This window comes from Eurypyga helias, unplaced genomic scaffold (assembly GCF_000690775.1).
Source record: "Eurypyga helias isolate BGI_N326 unplaced genomic scaffold, ASM69077v1 scaffold12791, whole genome shotgun sequence".
NCBI classification, from domain to species: domain Eukaryota; kingdom Metazoa; phylum Chordata; class Aves; order Eurypygiformes; family Eurypygidae; genus Eurypyga; species Eurypyga helias.
The window spans coordinates 90,529-104,280 of NW_010228980.1; the positions used below are offsets into that span (position 1 = coordinate 90,529).

Here is a 13,752-nt window from a genome sequence, read left to right on the forward strand (position 1 = left end):
TAAGTGGTAGTTCTGCCATTCCCTTCAGCAGGCGCAAATGCTAGGCTTCTATCTCTCCATGGTGTTGGCTGAGAAGCTCTGGAGGGATCTCTTGTAAGTTGGTCGTAATTTTCTTCAAATAAGGAAAATATTAGTGAAAAGTATTTTTTCTTCCTGGAGATGCAGGTCTTCTGGTCATTGGCAAAAGAGGCAGAGAACTACAATTTTTCTTTTCTTGACTTTTGTATATGTCTTGCCCTTAATTCAGCAGTGTCACTTGTACTGGTCAAAGGAAATTAAATCTTACTGTTCAGTCTGACTGCTTTTTCACTCTGGAGATTGATGAACTTGAACCATCCCTCATGTCACTGTCAGATATCAGATGATTCTTTAGGCTCAAAATGTTACCAGGTTCCTTGGAAAAGGAATAGGCCAAGTTTCATTATCGCATACTAAGTGGAAATTAGCCTCCATGGAATGACTATTCTATGGTGAACCAAGTGAAACACCCTGAATTTAGTCCCTCCACATTTAAAATGACAGATTTTTAAAGGTAAATTGGCTAGTGCTGAAGAAAGCTGATGGACTTGTTCATGTTTTTCAACTGGAGTACATTTGAAAATATTTGGCATGCAAGCCAAATTCTGGAAAAGTTCAAGTTTTATGCAGCTGTTTTCTTGAATAAAGTTTTCATTTTGGTTTCATCTGGACAATTTGCCTTATTTTGCCGGTTATTTTCAGTGTCAAAAGCCATCAGCAGAATGATACATGTCCCTGTGGGTGAAATCTCATCCACATAACTCAGTATTTTCACAGCATTGCTCAGCTGGGTTGTTTTATTAAGAGGAAAATGAAACTTGGAAAACATTTCCACCTCCATAATGTACATCTTAAATTTTAAATTAAAAAAAACCCCAACAATTCCTATCTGGCAAAACCTGATTCCTGTATTTTCCAGGCATTATGTGACTACTTAATCGTTCCTTAAAATAACATATGAGACATTAGAAATTTGTTTGTGGAGATGTGAGAATGGCTCTCTGATTTCCAGTGTTGATGTGTTTTCAGCATCCCGTGTATTGTGTGAATGTAGTTGGAACACAGAACGCGCACAATCTCATTACCGTCTCTACAGATGGCAAAATGTGCTCCTGGAGCCTGGACATGCTCTCAACTCCACAGGTAGGTCTGTTTTCACCTATACAGGGGAAAAAAAAGCACCTTCAGTACAGCAGGATACCTGATTAATGGAACAGAGTTCCTAAAAGCCAAAACTTCTCGTCCTGTACAAACTAAAACCAATGGGTGCGCTTGAAAGAGTACAGCTTGCTTCCAGCAGTCTCTGCTAAGAGCCAAAACCCATTTCCTTTACCACAAATCATGTAATTATCATAATACGTTAATACATAGGTCAGTTTCAAGTGAAAATGAAATAATCCATTTTAAAGCACGGTAATTACAGAAGTCGCCTGTGGTATAAATTGTACTTACTCTAGAGCATTGGTTAACAAATACGGACTAGATTGCGCTGCTGCTGAATACACCCTAGGCACTACGGGTTTCCAAGGCACACAGTCAGAAAGCTTCCTTTGCTGCCTGCCTTCAACAGCCAAAGGAACAAACAAGGCAAATAAAAAATTTTAGAACTAATTTCACCCCTCTGGAATCTTTGCTACTATTGCCTTCTTTCCCCACACACCCCCCCTTGTATCAGAAATTAAAGGAAACATGGGAAAATCGTCCAAACCACTAGTGATTATAATAATGGAAACTAAACAAAGGATCTGATGCTGAAAAAGGTCTATGGAAATCATCTTTTAAGTGTTATCTTCTGGAGTAGTAAAATTCTATTACAACGCATCACTCATTTGTATACATAATTTCTTAGGAAAAAAAAATAATTTTTACTAAGCATCAAGGGATCTAATCTTGTTTCACAATGCTGCGTAGAAACTCCTCTTAATGATTCCATTAATCATGCATTAATGTGCAATTTCTATCAAATTATTTGCTTTTCAGTGTTGACACAAGAGGTGGGACTCCTCTGCCCTAACCTTAGCCATCTAAAAGTTAGGGCTGTGTCAAGTAGCTGCTACTAATTTGAGTTCCCTTTACACTTAATGTAGGGACAGACCGGGTGGGCACTTCTGGAGGATGGATGGCTCATCCCACCCCAGTGTGAAATACCATTTCAGATAGCCTCCCTGGGTACAAAACTGTCAAATCTTAGGATGGAAGGGGCTTCTGGAAGTCACCCCATATACTCCCCAAGTGAGGCCAACTTCAAAGTTATGAGCTCATGCTCATCTAAGACGACAGTATGGGTCATGTAGTTGTGTCCTGGGACTATGAGAAATCAATACTCTTCTGGAATAGAAGTGGAGGCATCTAAGATGGGCCAGACTTCGATGTTTTAGGCACGTGAATCCTTCCCGAGTTTCTCACTTAAACATCAAGAAGATAAATCCCGCCCTTATATATTCACTTACTGGAATACTAAATTTTGAAGCAGAGATTTGTGAACATCTCAGTTCCAGTACTTCATCACTCAGATGGAATTTCCCTGCTCCAAAACTGGCTTTCAGCAAGGATGGGAACACACCCCACATTACGCTGCAGTCTGGCGCACATCTCCCGGTGATCTGGAAAAGAAAGGCACAGGGCTTGATGTCAAGCTACATGCCATAGCTTTAAACTGGGAGGAGTAGAGTGTTGCTGATGTGTGTCAGTCTGAAACTTTCCAAAGACACAGATCCAGAGCACTTGTGTACAGCCACGGTGTAGGCGCTGGAAGGAGAGAGGCCACCACAATATCTGGCCCTGTCTCCACAGAGACACTAAATGATGATCTCACTCCAGAAGATTTTCACAGAAATATATGGCCCACAGGTGCTATGTCAATGCATTTTCCAGGTCTTGATTTGCCTTTTTAGTAAACCCAAATGTATTTCAAATAAAAGTATAAACCAAGAAAAAGTATTTCTCTATGGATTTGCAGCTCTCTCATAGAAATGCCCACTTTCTTTAGCTACAGCAAAAAATCCTTCTGAGAAAAACCTTTGGCTTTGGACCTAGATGATCTTCTAGGCTTTGGACCTAGAAGAATAGCAGCTTAGACGTTTTAAACATAGAAAACATACCCACTTTTAAATAGCTAAAAATGAAAATTGCTAAATCATTCAGCCCCTTTGTGGATTCTTGGGTTACACCACTTAGGCTGAAGAACCAGAAAGTTGTGCAAAATCTGCTTAAAGCGTAGGCCTCTTGCAACAGCCACAAACTGTTCATGCTGGTTGTATTTGCAACAGCCAAAACAGACATGCTGATTTACTTTGAAATAGAGCTACCAAATGAAAAAAGAAAATATACTTGCTGGTTTGTAGCTTGATGGTGGAGTCTAGAGAGAGTGTTCATGGTTACCTCAGAAAATCTCTGAAAAGCAATGCTTAGAATGGTGGTAGTGACAGGACCAAACTTCTTAATTTTATTCTGCAAAGGGAGAAATGGCACAGTCTGATAAATGCCTCAGGTGCACACAATATTACACGTGTTTCCTGACAAACAACTGATTTCAGAAATGTTTGTAAATAGAAGGGTATTGCATGTTTTATTAGACCCTGGTGCTGGCAAGTGTAACCATTAAGGTATTATCTTTAGTTTCTGCACCATTAGATTTCAAATTCTCACCTGTCATATCTGCCTGATTTAAGATGATGTATCAAAGACCAGTGCCTTCTAGCCGCTCTTAAACGTGTGACAGACAGCAGCGGGGATGGCAGGAGCAGTGCATCCTAGTGTCTGACATTGCATCATCTCACGACATCCTGTGTAGAAACCGAAGTCCTGTGGCTGGGTCAAATGATTTCTTCTTCCCGCTCTGCTACCCTGTGTAACATTTAGAAATTAATTAGAAAAAAACACCATCCAAACGAAAGGATGATTGCAGAATAATAACGAAGACCTGTTTTGGTAGGAGAGCATGGAGCTGGTGTACAACAAGTCCAAACCAGTGGCGGTTACAGGAATGGCTTTCCCAACCGGAGATGTCAACAACTTTGTCGTTGGCAGTGAAGAGGGAACAGTCTACACAGCCTGTCGCCATGGAAGGTGATGTTCAGCATTTTGTACTGCGTGCCTGTGTTGGCATGAGGTAGCCAAGTGTGTGTAAAGAGTGTTTCATGTTGTTTCTCTTGGATCAGCAGTGTCCGTACTGTTCTACTTCACACAACTTGGACAGGAGTTGCCTGACTGTGCATCTGTGCTACAGCCTGTTATACTGGGTCAGTTGCCCCAGCCTCCCCCTGTAGGTGGTGGGGAGCAATGACTGCTCTTGGGGTTTGATTTCTTTTACCTTTTTCAGACATCTGCCTGCAGAAGAGATGACTGGGACCACAGAAATGCCTCCTTCTCACCCATGAGGTGTGATGGATGTCTAGACAACTAGCTGAGATGTAGGTATCTATGTCTGGGCAGGTCGAATCAGGCCTTAGGAGACAGCTTTGTTGCTGGGTAATCAGGCCTCAACCACTCAAAAGAGATGGTAATCCACTTTATATTTTACCATCCTCAGCTCCATCATCAGTCTCCGCAGGCACACAGCAGACAAAAGCCACCATGGTCACATGTGCATGTGAAAAACATCCATGTCCCAGTGCACGGCCATCCAGCAATGGGTATTCCTCTGCGGCCCTGCAGGCTACATCCACGTAGCTGGGCTAGAGACTGAGCCCTGCTGGCCCCACTCTCAGGGGGCAGTTTGGACATGCCCACCTTCCCCAGGCAGCCAAGGGGGTTTTGTTTTACAGCCAGGAGTCACGCTACACCGTTTGCCCTCAGCCTGGGCTGCTGCTGGGTTTATTTGCTAAGATGGACGTAGCCGCAGTGTGCCACATGGGTACACAACCTCTGGCTGACCCGCTCCCAGGACTGGTGCCCTGTGCTCTCACACACAGTGGTCATATCCCTTCCTTGCATAACCCAAGCTGTAGTTTAATACTGCACGTTCCTTATTTTGCACCCTGTAAATCTGCAGGATGTTCGCATGCTTTGTTAGCTTCTGGTAGTAGTTTCATCCTCTGGGATGCTTAAAAGGCTTTTGTAAAGAACAAACTTTTTTCACTGATAGATTTAAAGCTCACCCCTGCACTTCAGTAGTTCGCAACATTCTCTGAGTTCCTATTTTCTCATATTCTTTGATTCTGTTGACCAAGCAGACATAGATACACTGGCTTAAGATTGTAAGGCTTCTTTATATAGAACTAATATAACTATTCCTAATGCTCTACAAATACTAGTTCACAAAGATTTTGTTCAATATCGTTTTTATTTTAAAATGGTTTTATTTTAGCCTGACCACTGGCAGTATTGCAAAACTGTGTCTATTTAGGCGTAATACTGATAGGCTGTGTGGCAGCTGATGGTTTGAGTTAGTCTTAGGCTGATAGGATAAATGAGGCATGCCAAAGGGTATTTCCCACTTCGGATCTTTCAGACATGCCTGGTTTGTTCCTCACAAGAGGAGGAAGATGCCAGATCCTCTGGTTAGCCCGCCCTTTTAGCAAACCTTCTGCTGCTCATCGACAAACACACTCTTTTTCTGCTCCCGCCTGACCTTCCTAGAGCTTTTTGCTATCATTCCAGAGGCTCCTGTGGTCTTCAGCCCAGCACAGTGGAGAACCATAAGTTATTCTGAAAAAAGGTGTGTCAAAGCACCACAGATACATAAGGTGTTTCAGTGATCCAGAACTCCCCTTATCCCACCAACTACATGGCAGACAGATGGGGATAACATAGGGGGTAACATAAGAGGTGTGCTGTGTACCCAGCACTGCACAACTCAGCCCCTGCTCCAGCACACGCTGAGAGGTCTGGCAGGGGAGCCTCAGTGAGGACACACTGTCACGGTCAACAGGAGAGGGGAGGGGACACCACGCTAGTAATATGAGGGGCCAATTTCCTCCAGTGCCACTCCTCATCTCTTTGGGGACGCTGTATTCGCACTGGCACAGAGCTGGCTTGTCAGAACTGTGGTTGTTCTTAATGTATTTTCTTCCACTGGCAATTTTTCTATAATGTAACTAAAAGGGTAATGTCATTACTCCCCTTCCTGCATGCACTGTGAGACAGCACTGACAACTGACCCACCGTCATTTGCTTCCAGGAAGAAGAAAACTGCGCATATTCTCTCTTGCGCAGTGTTGTATTTTTCCTTCCCTAATAGCTATTCTAGCCTCAGGCCGAAGAAGTGCACATCTCCCCTTGTTCGAAGTAATGGCTGCATGATACCTGATCGCAGGAAGAGGTTCTTCACTTTTTGTGAAAGAGGATTTGCTTCCTAATGATTTGATTGACTGCTGTGGAAAGTTATTTCAGATATTTAAGAGAAAGAGTTGCTTATGATAAGTCATTAACATATTTGCATTTTTACTTTAATGGTTATTCCCTGTGATAATGGCTTATTCAGAGACATAAGATATCATATAATTATAATTTAGAATTATTTTATAATTATACATAAATGTTATTTCAAGTGACAGTAGTAGACAGTGTATGTAAAAGTGAGTAAGGCAAGTCTTCAGAAGTAAGAGAAAGTCTCCCTGTACTGGATCCTGAGCGTTAATTGTGCCCACAGCAGTAAACCTTTGTGAGGCAAAGGCCTTACTGAAAGGAATTAAAATTATTATTTTAATTAAATAATGGAACTTTAAAAGGAAACAGGAACCTACGAGTAAAAAAAAATATCATGTTAAATCACCAGACATTAAATCACTCTCTGAATGCAAATTTCTCTTCTTCCTGCAGTAAAGCTGGCATTGGTGAAATTTTTGAAGGCCACCAAGGACCTGTCACAGGAATCAATTGTCACATGGCAGTGGGTCCAATTGACTTTTCCCATCTCTTTGTCACATCATCATTTGACTGGACAGTCAAGTTGTGGACCACAAAGGTGAGAAATCCGAGCTGGGGTGGGATGGGTAATGCTACTTGTGAAAATGCTGTTGTCAGAAATACCATTTATATCAAGTCCTAAGAATGAATTAATTGAAAGACTGTGCTTAGAATAGGTGTAGTGATAAAATTATAAGTAAATATATACCTAGTGTGGCTGTGTCAACCATATTCGCCCTGGAGTGTACACTGCCCTTTAAAAGTAGCTTCAGCTGGCCAGTATTAATCCTAGTGGTAAGCAGTTTCACTAGGCAGGGAGATTAAGATGTCTTGTACTGCAGGTACAAACAATCCATCCAGCACTCCCTGTGCAGGCTAAATTACAAAGCTAATACTGTGCACCACGGAGGTGCAGCAGCAGGAACACTTTCTTCTGATGAAGCAACTGGGGAAACACACGTCTGACTTAATGCAATCAATATCACTCGTGAAATTCATTGCTGTGGGAGGTTGTGATAGCCAAAAAGTATAAATTGTCCCAACGACATCAGACGCTGATGGCTGGAAGCAGGGAGGAAATAAATGCTGGAACTTACATACATGACCACCATGGATCTGTTGCTGACTGCTCTATGGATGTATCCCCGTGACCTCTTACAGGGAGAGCACTGTGAACAGCAAAAATGAACACACAGTCCCATGCAGCTTTGAAACCCCAACACCCCACAGAACTGTATGAATACAGGGTGATGACAGCATGAGCGAAAACTGTGGACAGACTAAACAGGCCAACCTGTTTCATTGTACAGGCTGAGTAAAACAGGAGAATGAGAGGTAAAATCCTAATTACATGTCATCTAAATGGTTATTTTTGTCATACACCAGAGTAGAGGACTGCCTTCCAAATGGCAGACTTTTGTCTTAACCATCTTTCTATGCCTGAGTTTGGTTCGCATCTTGAGCTGTACCCAGCAGAATTCCAGTACTGGAAGCTGCCCTCCATCAGGAAGTATCTCAGCGTGTGTTCCTCCAAGACATCAGGGCTTGGAGATGCTAGGACAGATGCACAGCAAATGTAAATACAAAAGTGATCAGAAGGGTTGATGTGACAGCCTTGTGCTGGAAATAGAAGTACAGTTACCTAGATGATAACTTTAATAACTTCCACAGCAGCTTCAAAATGCATTTGTTAATGACCTGATCCCATGTGCATGCTCATTAACAGGTATCTTTCCCTGATCAACAGTGACCACAGCTGACAGTTCTGTCTGGAGCATTACGTTTTAGGAAACTCCTTGTAAGGAAGGTGCATGATTTACCTAATTTGCATGTAACCACATGCATCAGCACACCCAGCCTTAACCAAAGTGGTCCAGGGGAGTGGCTATGGGCAGGCTGGAATGGGTCCGGGATGGGTCCTAGGTGGTAAATGTTAGAAAAGGCTGCAGGACAACCACGCAATGGAGAGCTTAGGTGTTAGCTGGTTGGGGCTGGCCAGGCTGTTTGGTGTCTGAGATGAGGGAGTTCTGGACAGTGGTAACTGGCGGAAAGGGAATACTGGAAAGTTGAAGTTGAAACTGAGTAAGGAGAAAAGAATTTGTGGGGAGTAGGGTGAAGATGAAAGCCAGGTACAGAATTCCAAACATACACGTCCAGAAAAGTCTAGGATGAATATCAGACCCTCAGCTTGAGGTTGAAATGGAAGTAAGGGTCTCATCCATCTGCATCTTAAAGGAAATTATATTAAGGGATAATAAGGCCTGTTTTTTCTTTTAAACTCCTGGGATTTTAGAAGTTAGCAGCAACACTAACACTTCATCTTTTGGGCACAAAGACGCTGCAGTTAGCAGTACACAGTTATCTTTGTGGAATAATTCAGTGCCAAAATTGTTAGGTCAGACTCTGTTCAATACAGTCAGTTTTCAAAGCACCAAACCATTTAAATTTCTAATATCTATCAAGCTGTGGCGGATCTGGCAAGAGGGGCTTCCTGAGAAAGCTGTTTGACCTAGCTGATGCGAGCTGTGTTGTGCATGTGACACACCACAGCACCACTCAGAGCTGGAAGCTGTGTTGCTGTATTGGATCGCTTCCTTTCTTCTGGAGCAGGTTTAAGCCACTGCCCTGTGAAGGCATCCTCAGAGACCCTAGACAAGTTCTTGAATTGTGATGAATGTTTTCTTTTTATTCTAGTTTGACTCCGGCAGAAGTTCCTTTCCATACTGTCTGGATAATTCTTTTGGCTGGAGCTATTACATATTTAGGTCTCTCTTTGTTCAGTTCCCATAGTCAGGGCCCGGTCAATCTGTGGGCTTTGAATAATCCCATCAGTATGTTTGGTTCTCTGAAAAAAATAGTGGATTGCTATGAAGCACTGAGCGCTACTGCTGGTTTGTGAGAGTTTACTCAGAATTGTTTTATTTCTTATTTGTAAATTTAATCTCTCTGTCAGCATCCAATGCCACACCACTTTCCTGCTTCTACCAGTGTTGTCTACTTAATCCTGTGCACATTATCCTCTTTGGTCATGAAATTCAATTCCTTTCTGTTTCACAGGTTCAGAGTCAATGTCCAATTGTGAAGTGAACCATAAAAGCTCTGTGTTTATATTGTCTATTGATGTTGTGTAGCACCCTGGGGTGCGTACAAGAAAGGCACTTTCATAGCAGGCATTTGACTGATGGATTGAAAGCATCGTCTCCCTTAAAAACTCTGGCATGACATTCTATAATCTGTTTTTGTGGTTAACATATTTTCTATCCAAAGGCAGTTCAACCAGGTGACTGAGGATAAGGTTTTCACTAATGGAAGAATGAAGGTTTTGTAGATAGCACTAATACAAGGTTCACATTATCACCCATCACATTAGCCAATAATTAAATCCCTGGGTGAAGGGTAAGTAACCAGAAGCAACAGGAAAAGAAAAATCACTCGATAGCCGGGCATTACCCGGTTCCTGATGAAGTCAATAGGGTTTTCAACTTGAATTCATGCTACACCATGTGGGCAAGCCTTGGATGCAGAGCTGTCAAAGGGAAGTCCTGATGTGAAGTGTCTGTGGAGCTCTGCCCTTAATTAGGTATTGTCTGTACGATGCTTTGAAGAGGTGAAGTGCTAAGTGGAAGTGCTAAGTGTTGTTAATTAATTAAGCATTAATCCTCATGAACGAATAGCATGAGGTTAAATAATGAAATGTAAGTATTGTTGTTATTATTACAGCAATTGCTGTTTGGCGTGTGAATTTTGAGGTACTGTCAAGGGACAGGAGTTATCTTGGAATTGTTAAAGCGTAGCAGAACATAAGCTTGTTTCTGCTGAAGCCTAGAAGACAGCTTGTTTGCTGCTGAGGGTGTTAATAAAGGTCTGGACAGAGGGCTGGATTTTGTTAGCTCTTTCATCCTCCACATATCTCCTTTATCTCTTATCCTTCCATTGAGAGGATGCATGCATCTATGCCTAAGTCATGCTCAGTTGACTAGCAGATTGGAGTACCTGTAACAGCATCGCTGTATCCTCATTCATGCTTACCTCCCTCTTTGCCTAATGTTTATGTCATGGTGGTGAGTGCCATAATCAGAAGGAGGGACAGAGGTGAGCAGACAGGTAGTAGGACTGCCACATAACCATTAGCAAGGACTAACGGAGCCACAGGATGTGTGTGCCTCCAGCGACAGACTACCTACTTTTGTGTCCGTGCTGTTTTGCCTTACGAGCATGTGCAGCAATGGTAGCTCCTTCCTAGCCCCTCTCCTTTGTCTTCTCTTTCTTACGCTCCTCACATGCTGCTCTTCTCTTTTGGTGTCCTGTATTGTTCCAGTCTGCAGTCTGTTGTGCTTTCTGAGAAACCACATTTAAAACAGAAAAAATTCACATTTCTATGCTATGTGCCTTCACGTATATTTCTGTACCTTCAATATCTCATGCCCATCTGTTTGCTGATTGTCTTGGTATGACCCTGACTCTTGGAGTAAATCATTTTACCTTGTACTTTCACACCTTCCTGTCAGCATATAATTTCAAACTCCACTGGTTTTAATATGGTCTAGAGGTTGAACAACTAACTCCTCGGATGTTAAGCTGAAGCCTATCACTACAACAGTGCAAAGAAGCATGTGGTGCTGGGGGTGGTGTTGCTAAAGATAGGTGCCTCTGCTCCCTCAGTCCCCTTCCCCAAAGGCCTGGCTGATAGGATTTGATAGGATCAACAGGCTCAGATTTTTTCCTAGCATAATTTCAGTCACATTAAGTGGGTGAATGGGAGCCTCTTGTGTTATAGATAGCATGGCCTGAAGTTAAGGAGTCAAGCAGAAATGTAGTCATGATAAAAAGACAGTAAACTTAGTGAACTATTACAACTTGGTGAATTCTTCCCCATGAAAATTGTTTTAACTGTAATCGGAAATGCTGGAGTCAAGGATGTGATTTAGTGTAGTCCCGCAGCAAATGACTAAAGCCGATCGCAGATTAGAGACGCCCATGCTAGTGGCCAATGGTGTAAGCATTCCCGCATTCCCCTGCCACATTCCCCTGCCATATTCCTATTCCAGTGAATATGCAGTTATTTATGAAGAGTGTGGGAGCTCCACGAGCGTATCCTGTAAGCCAGTGGTTTGGGCACCAAGCCACACTGCAGAGGTCTGCCCGAGTAGGACTGGAACATGTGTCTTCCCTAAGGGGAGGAAGCGCTGTGATGATCTTGCCATTTTGCTCTGAGCTGTATCTTGTGCCCATAAACAACTCTGTTTTCACTGAAAGTAGGATCTTCTCAGAGTAAAGCTTTGATTTTCATGTGCTGACACTTCCTGTTAAAAACCAGTTTTGTCCACTTGGGGCCGGCCCTATTTCTCCAGTTTGTAACAGGATCAGACTGGTCTCCGACAGTGAAATGGAGTGGTGAGGCACAGAGGTTGCTCATGTACCTTACCTTGCATACACTGAAGTGTGGATGAGAGCTGGGCTTAGTGAAATTTAGACAGTATTGCTACTTTCAGTCTAGAACCTGTTCCTTCTTAATGTTATTTTCTAAGCTTTCCTAAGTCCTTTGGGCCATATTCAGTCTTCTCACATTAGCACAAGACATTTTAGATGACTCTTACTGCATATGAAGTTGGATCCTCCTGGATCCTTGATTATTTACGGCTTCTATACTTTGGTTTCTTATACAGCCACTGGAAAGAAGTAATTGCAGTGCACACCTTCAACATCTCTTGGAGGTACCACCATTACTTCCCACCCAGAAACCCCAAATCTGGCAGATAAATCAGTTGTTGCAGCTTTTGATGGCTTTCTTGCATCTGGACAGCCTCAGGTCATATTTAAACTGGCAGATGTGGCAGCACTTCTGAGCTCCTGTCTGTCTTCTTATCCTGGCTTCTCCCAAACCACTACCAGGAAGGAATCAGCCTCTTTATCCCACACCACACACACACAGAGCTATACCTTGATTCTGCAGCCAGAAAAGCTAAGAAACAAGCAGAAGAAAGCCAGCACGTGCTCTGACCACTTGCTAAATCAAACTACAGGGGTTTCAGGACCTCTGGCTTTCTGCCCCTACCACCCCACTGAATCTAGAGGCAAACTGCATCTGTCTCTAGTGCTGTGGTGGGTGATCCCAGAAGGGTGTGGAGTTTAGGGAAGAATAAGAAATAACATCAAGAAGAAAAAGAAAAAAAGAAACAATGTACTGTGAGGGAGACCAAAATTTTAGTCTATTTTGGGAGTAGGTGGACTGAATACAGACAGTTCTCCCTATTTCTTCTCTCTGTGGAATCCTCTGCTAATCCCTCCCTTCCATTGATTTGGGTGGGGCTCAAACATCTATTTTAGGGGATGATTTAACCCCTCATTTTGCATACCAGGCTAGAATGGTTCCCCCAGTGCTGCATCACAACATGGAGCTCTTCTTGACACTGCTTATAAGGCAATCACCTTCCTTTGGCAACACTGCGTTTCCACTGCAGGCTTTTCTCCTCAATAAAAGCAAGTAAAATGATTAATCTAATTAATCACTGTCCAAATGCTAGTTTTATCTGATTATAGGAAAAGACAAATGGTGATAAAATAGCATGCTGGATTTCATGGAAATGGTCTCTCTGTGGTGTGAGTTCAGAATTTTGAATTTGGTCCAAAAACAAGGCAATGAATGAATTTGCTTCAGAGCTCACTTTCTGTCAAAAGGCCAAGCTGACTTGGGGAAGAGGGTGGAGTTGCCTGTTCAGACAGGATTTTTTTAGTTTTTGCCCTTTACCTCTGGAGCCAGAGGTCTGGCTCTCATCCAGCTGTACAGAAAAGAAGATTATGGTATTTTCTAGGTAATTTTAAAGAGCAAAACCAAAGTGAAGTCAGGTGGCTTGAAATCAGCCCCATGTTCTTCACATGAAATGTTTCTCATGATTTTGGTTTTGGTGTAGCCGTATTTGAAAAGTGATAGGAAAATATTCTTCAGCTGGCCAACATACTTCCTTTACTCACGCGAACCATGCTGCTTCTTTGTGAAACGTTTCATGAGAATGGCACTCACACGCATAGCAATAGTCATCTAAAATACCGAGGCTGTTCTGAAAAACCCAGTGGGCTAACCTCTATTTCAGAAAACCTAACATAAATCCAGCTGTAGCCAGTGAAAGCTTTATTTGCCCATGTAAAGCAGAATTGGATTTCAGGAGCTCATATAATCTGTAAAAAACAAACAGTGATTTCTCTTTATTCTGCAATCAGAATGCAAACCTCCCACTGACTGTTCTGTTGCAGAATTACACTGGATGATCAGGCTTACGTGTAATAGTGAAGCATTTCAAGAAAATTATCAATATATAAAACCCAGGACTTCTTCCGTCATGGAAATTTTTTTCCACCTGCATCACGCAGCCATCCATTCTCTGCTAC

General features: G+C 42.5%; 1 protein-coding gene across 1 annotated transcript in view; it reads left to right on the forward strand.

Moving 5' to 3' along the window:
• Positions 1 to 6,925, forward strand: part of LOC104516029 (cytoplasmic dynein 1 intermediate chain 1) — a gene marked incomplete at both ends in the record, with an annotated part of 47,775 nt that extends 40,850 nt beyond the window's left edge. Inside the window, 3 exons of the mRNA XM_010160224.1 lie at positions 1,048 to 1,161; positions 3,953 to 4,086; positions 6,781 to 6,925. Of these exons, the coding sequence (XP_010158526.1) occupies positions 1,048 to 1,161; positions 3,953 to 4,086; positions 6,781 to 6,925 (393 nt within the window). The remainder of the gene's footprint in view (positions 1 to 1,047; positions 1,162 to 3,952; positions 4,087 to 6,780) is intronic.
• Between the last annotated feature and the right edge of the window lie 6,827 nt (positions 6,926 to 13,752).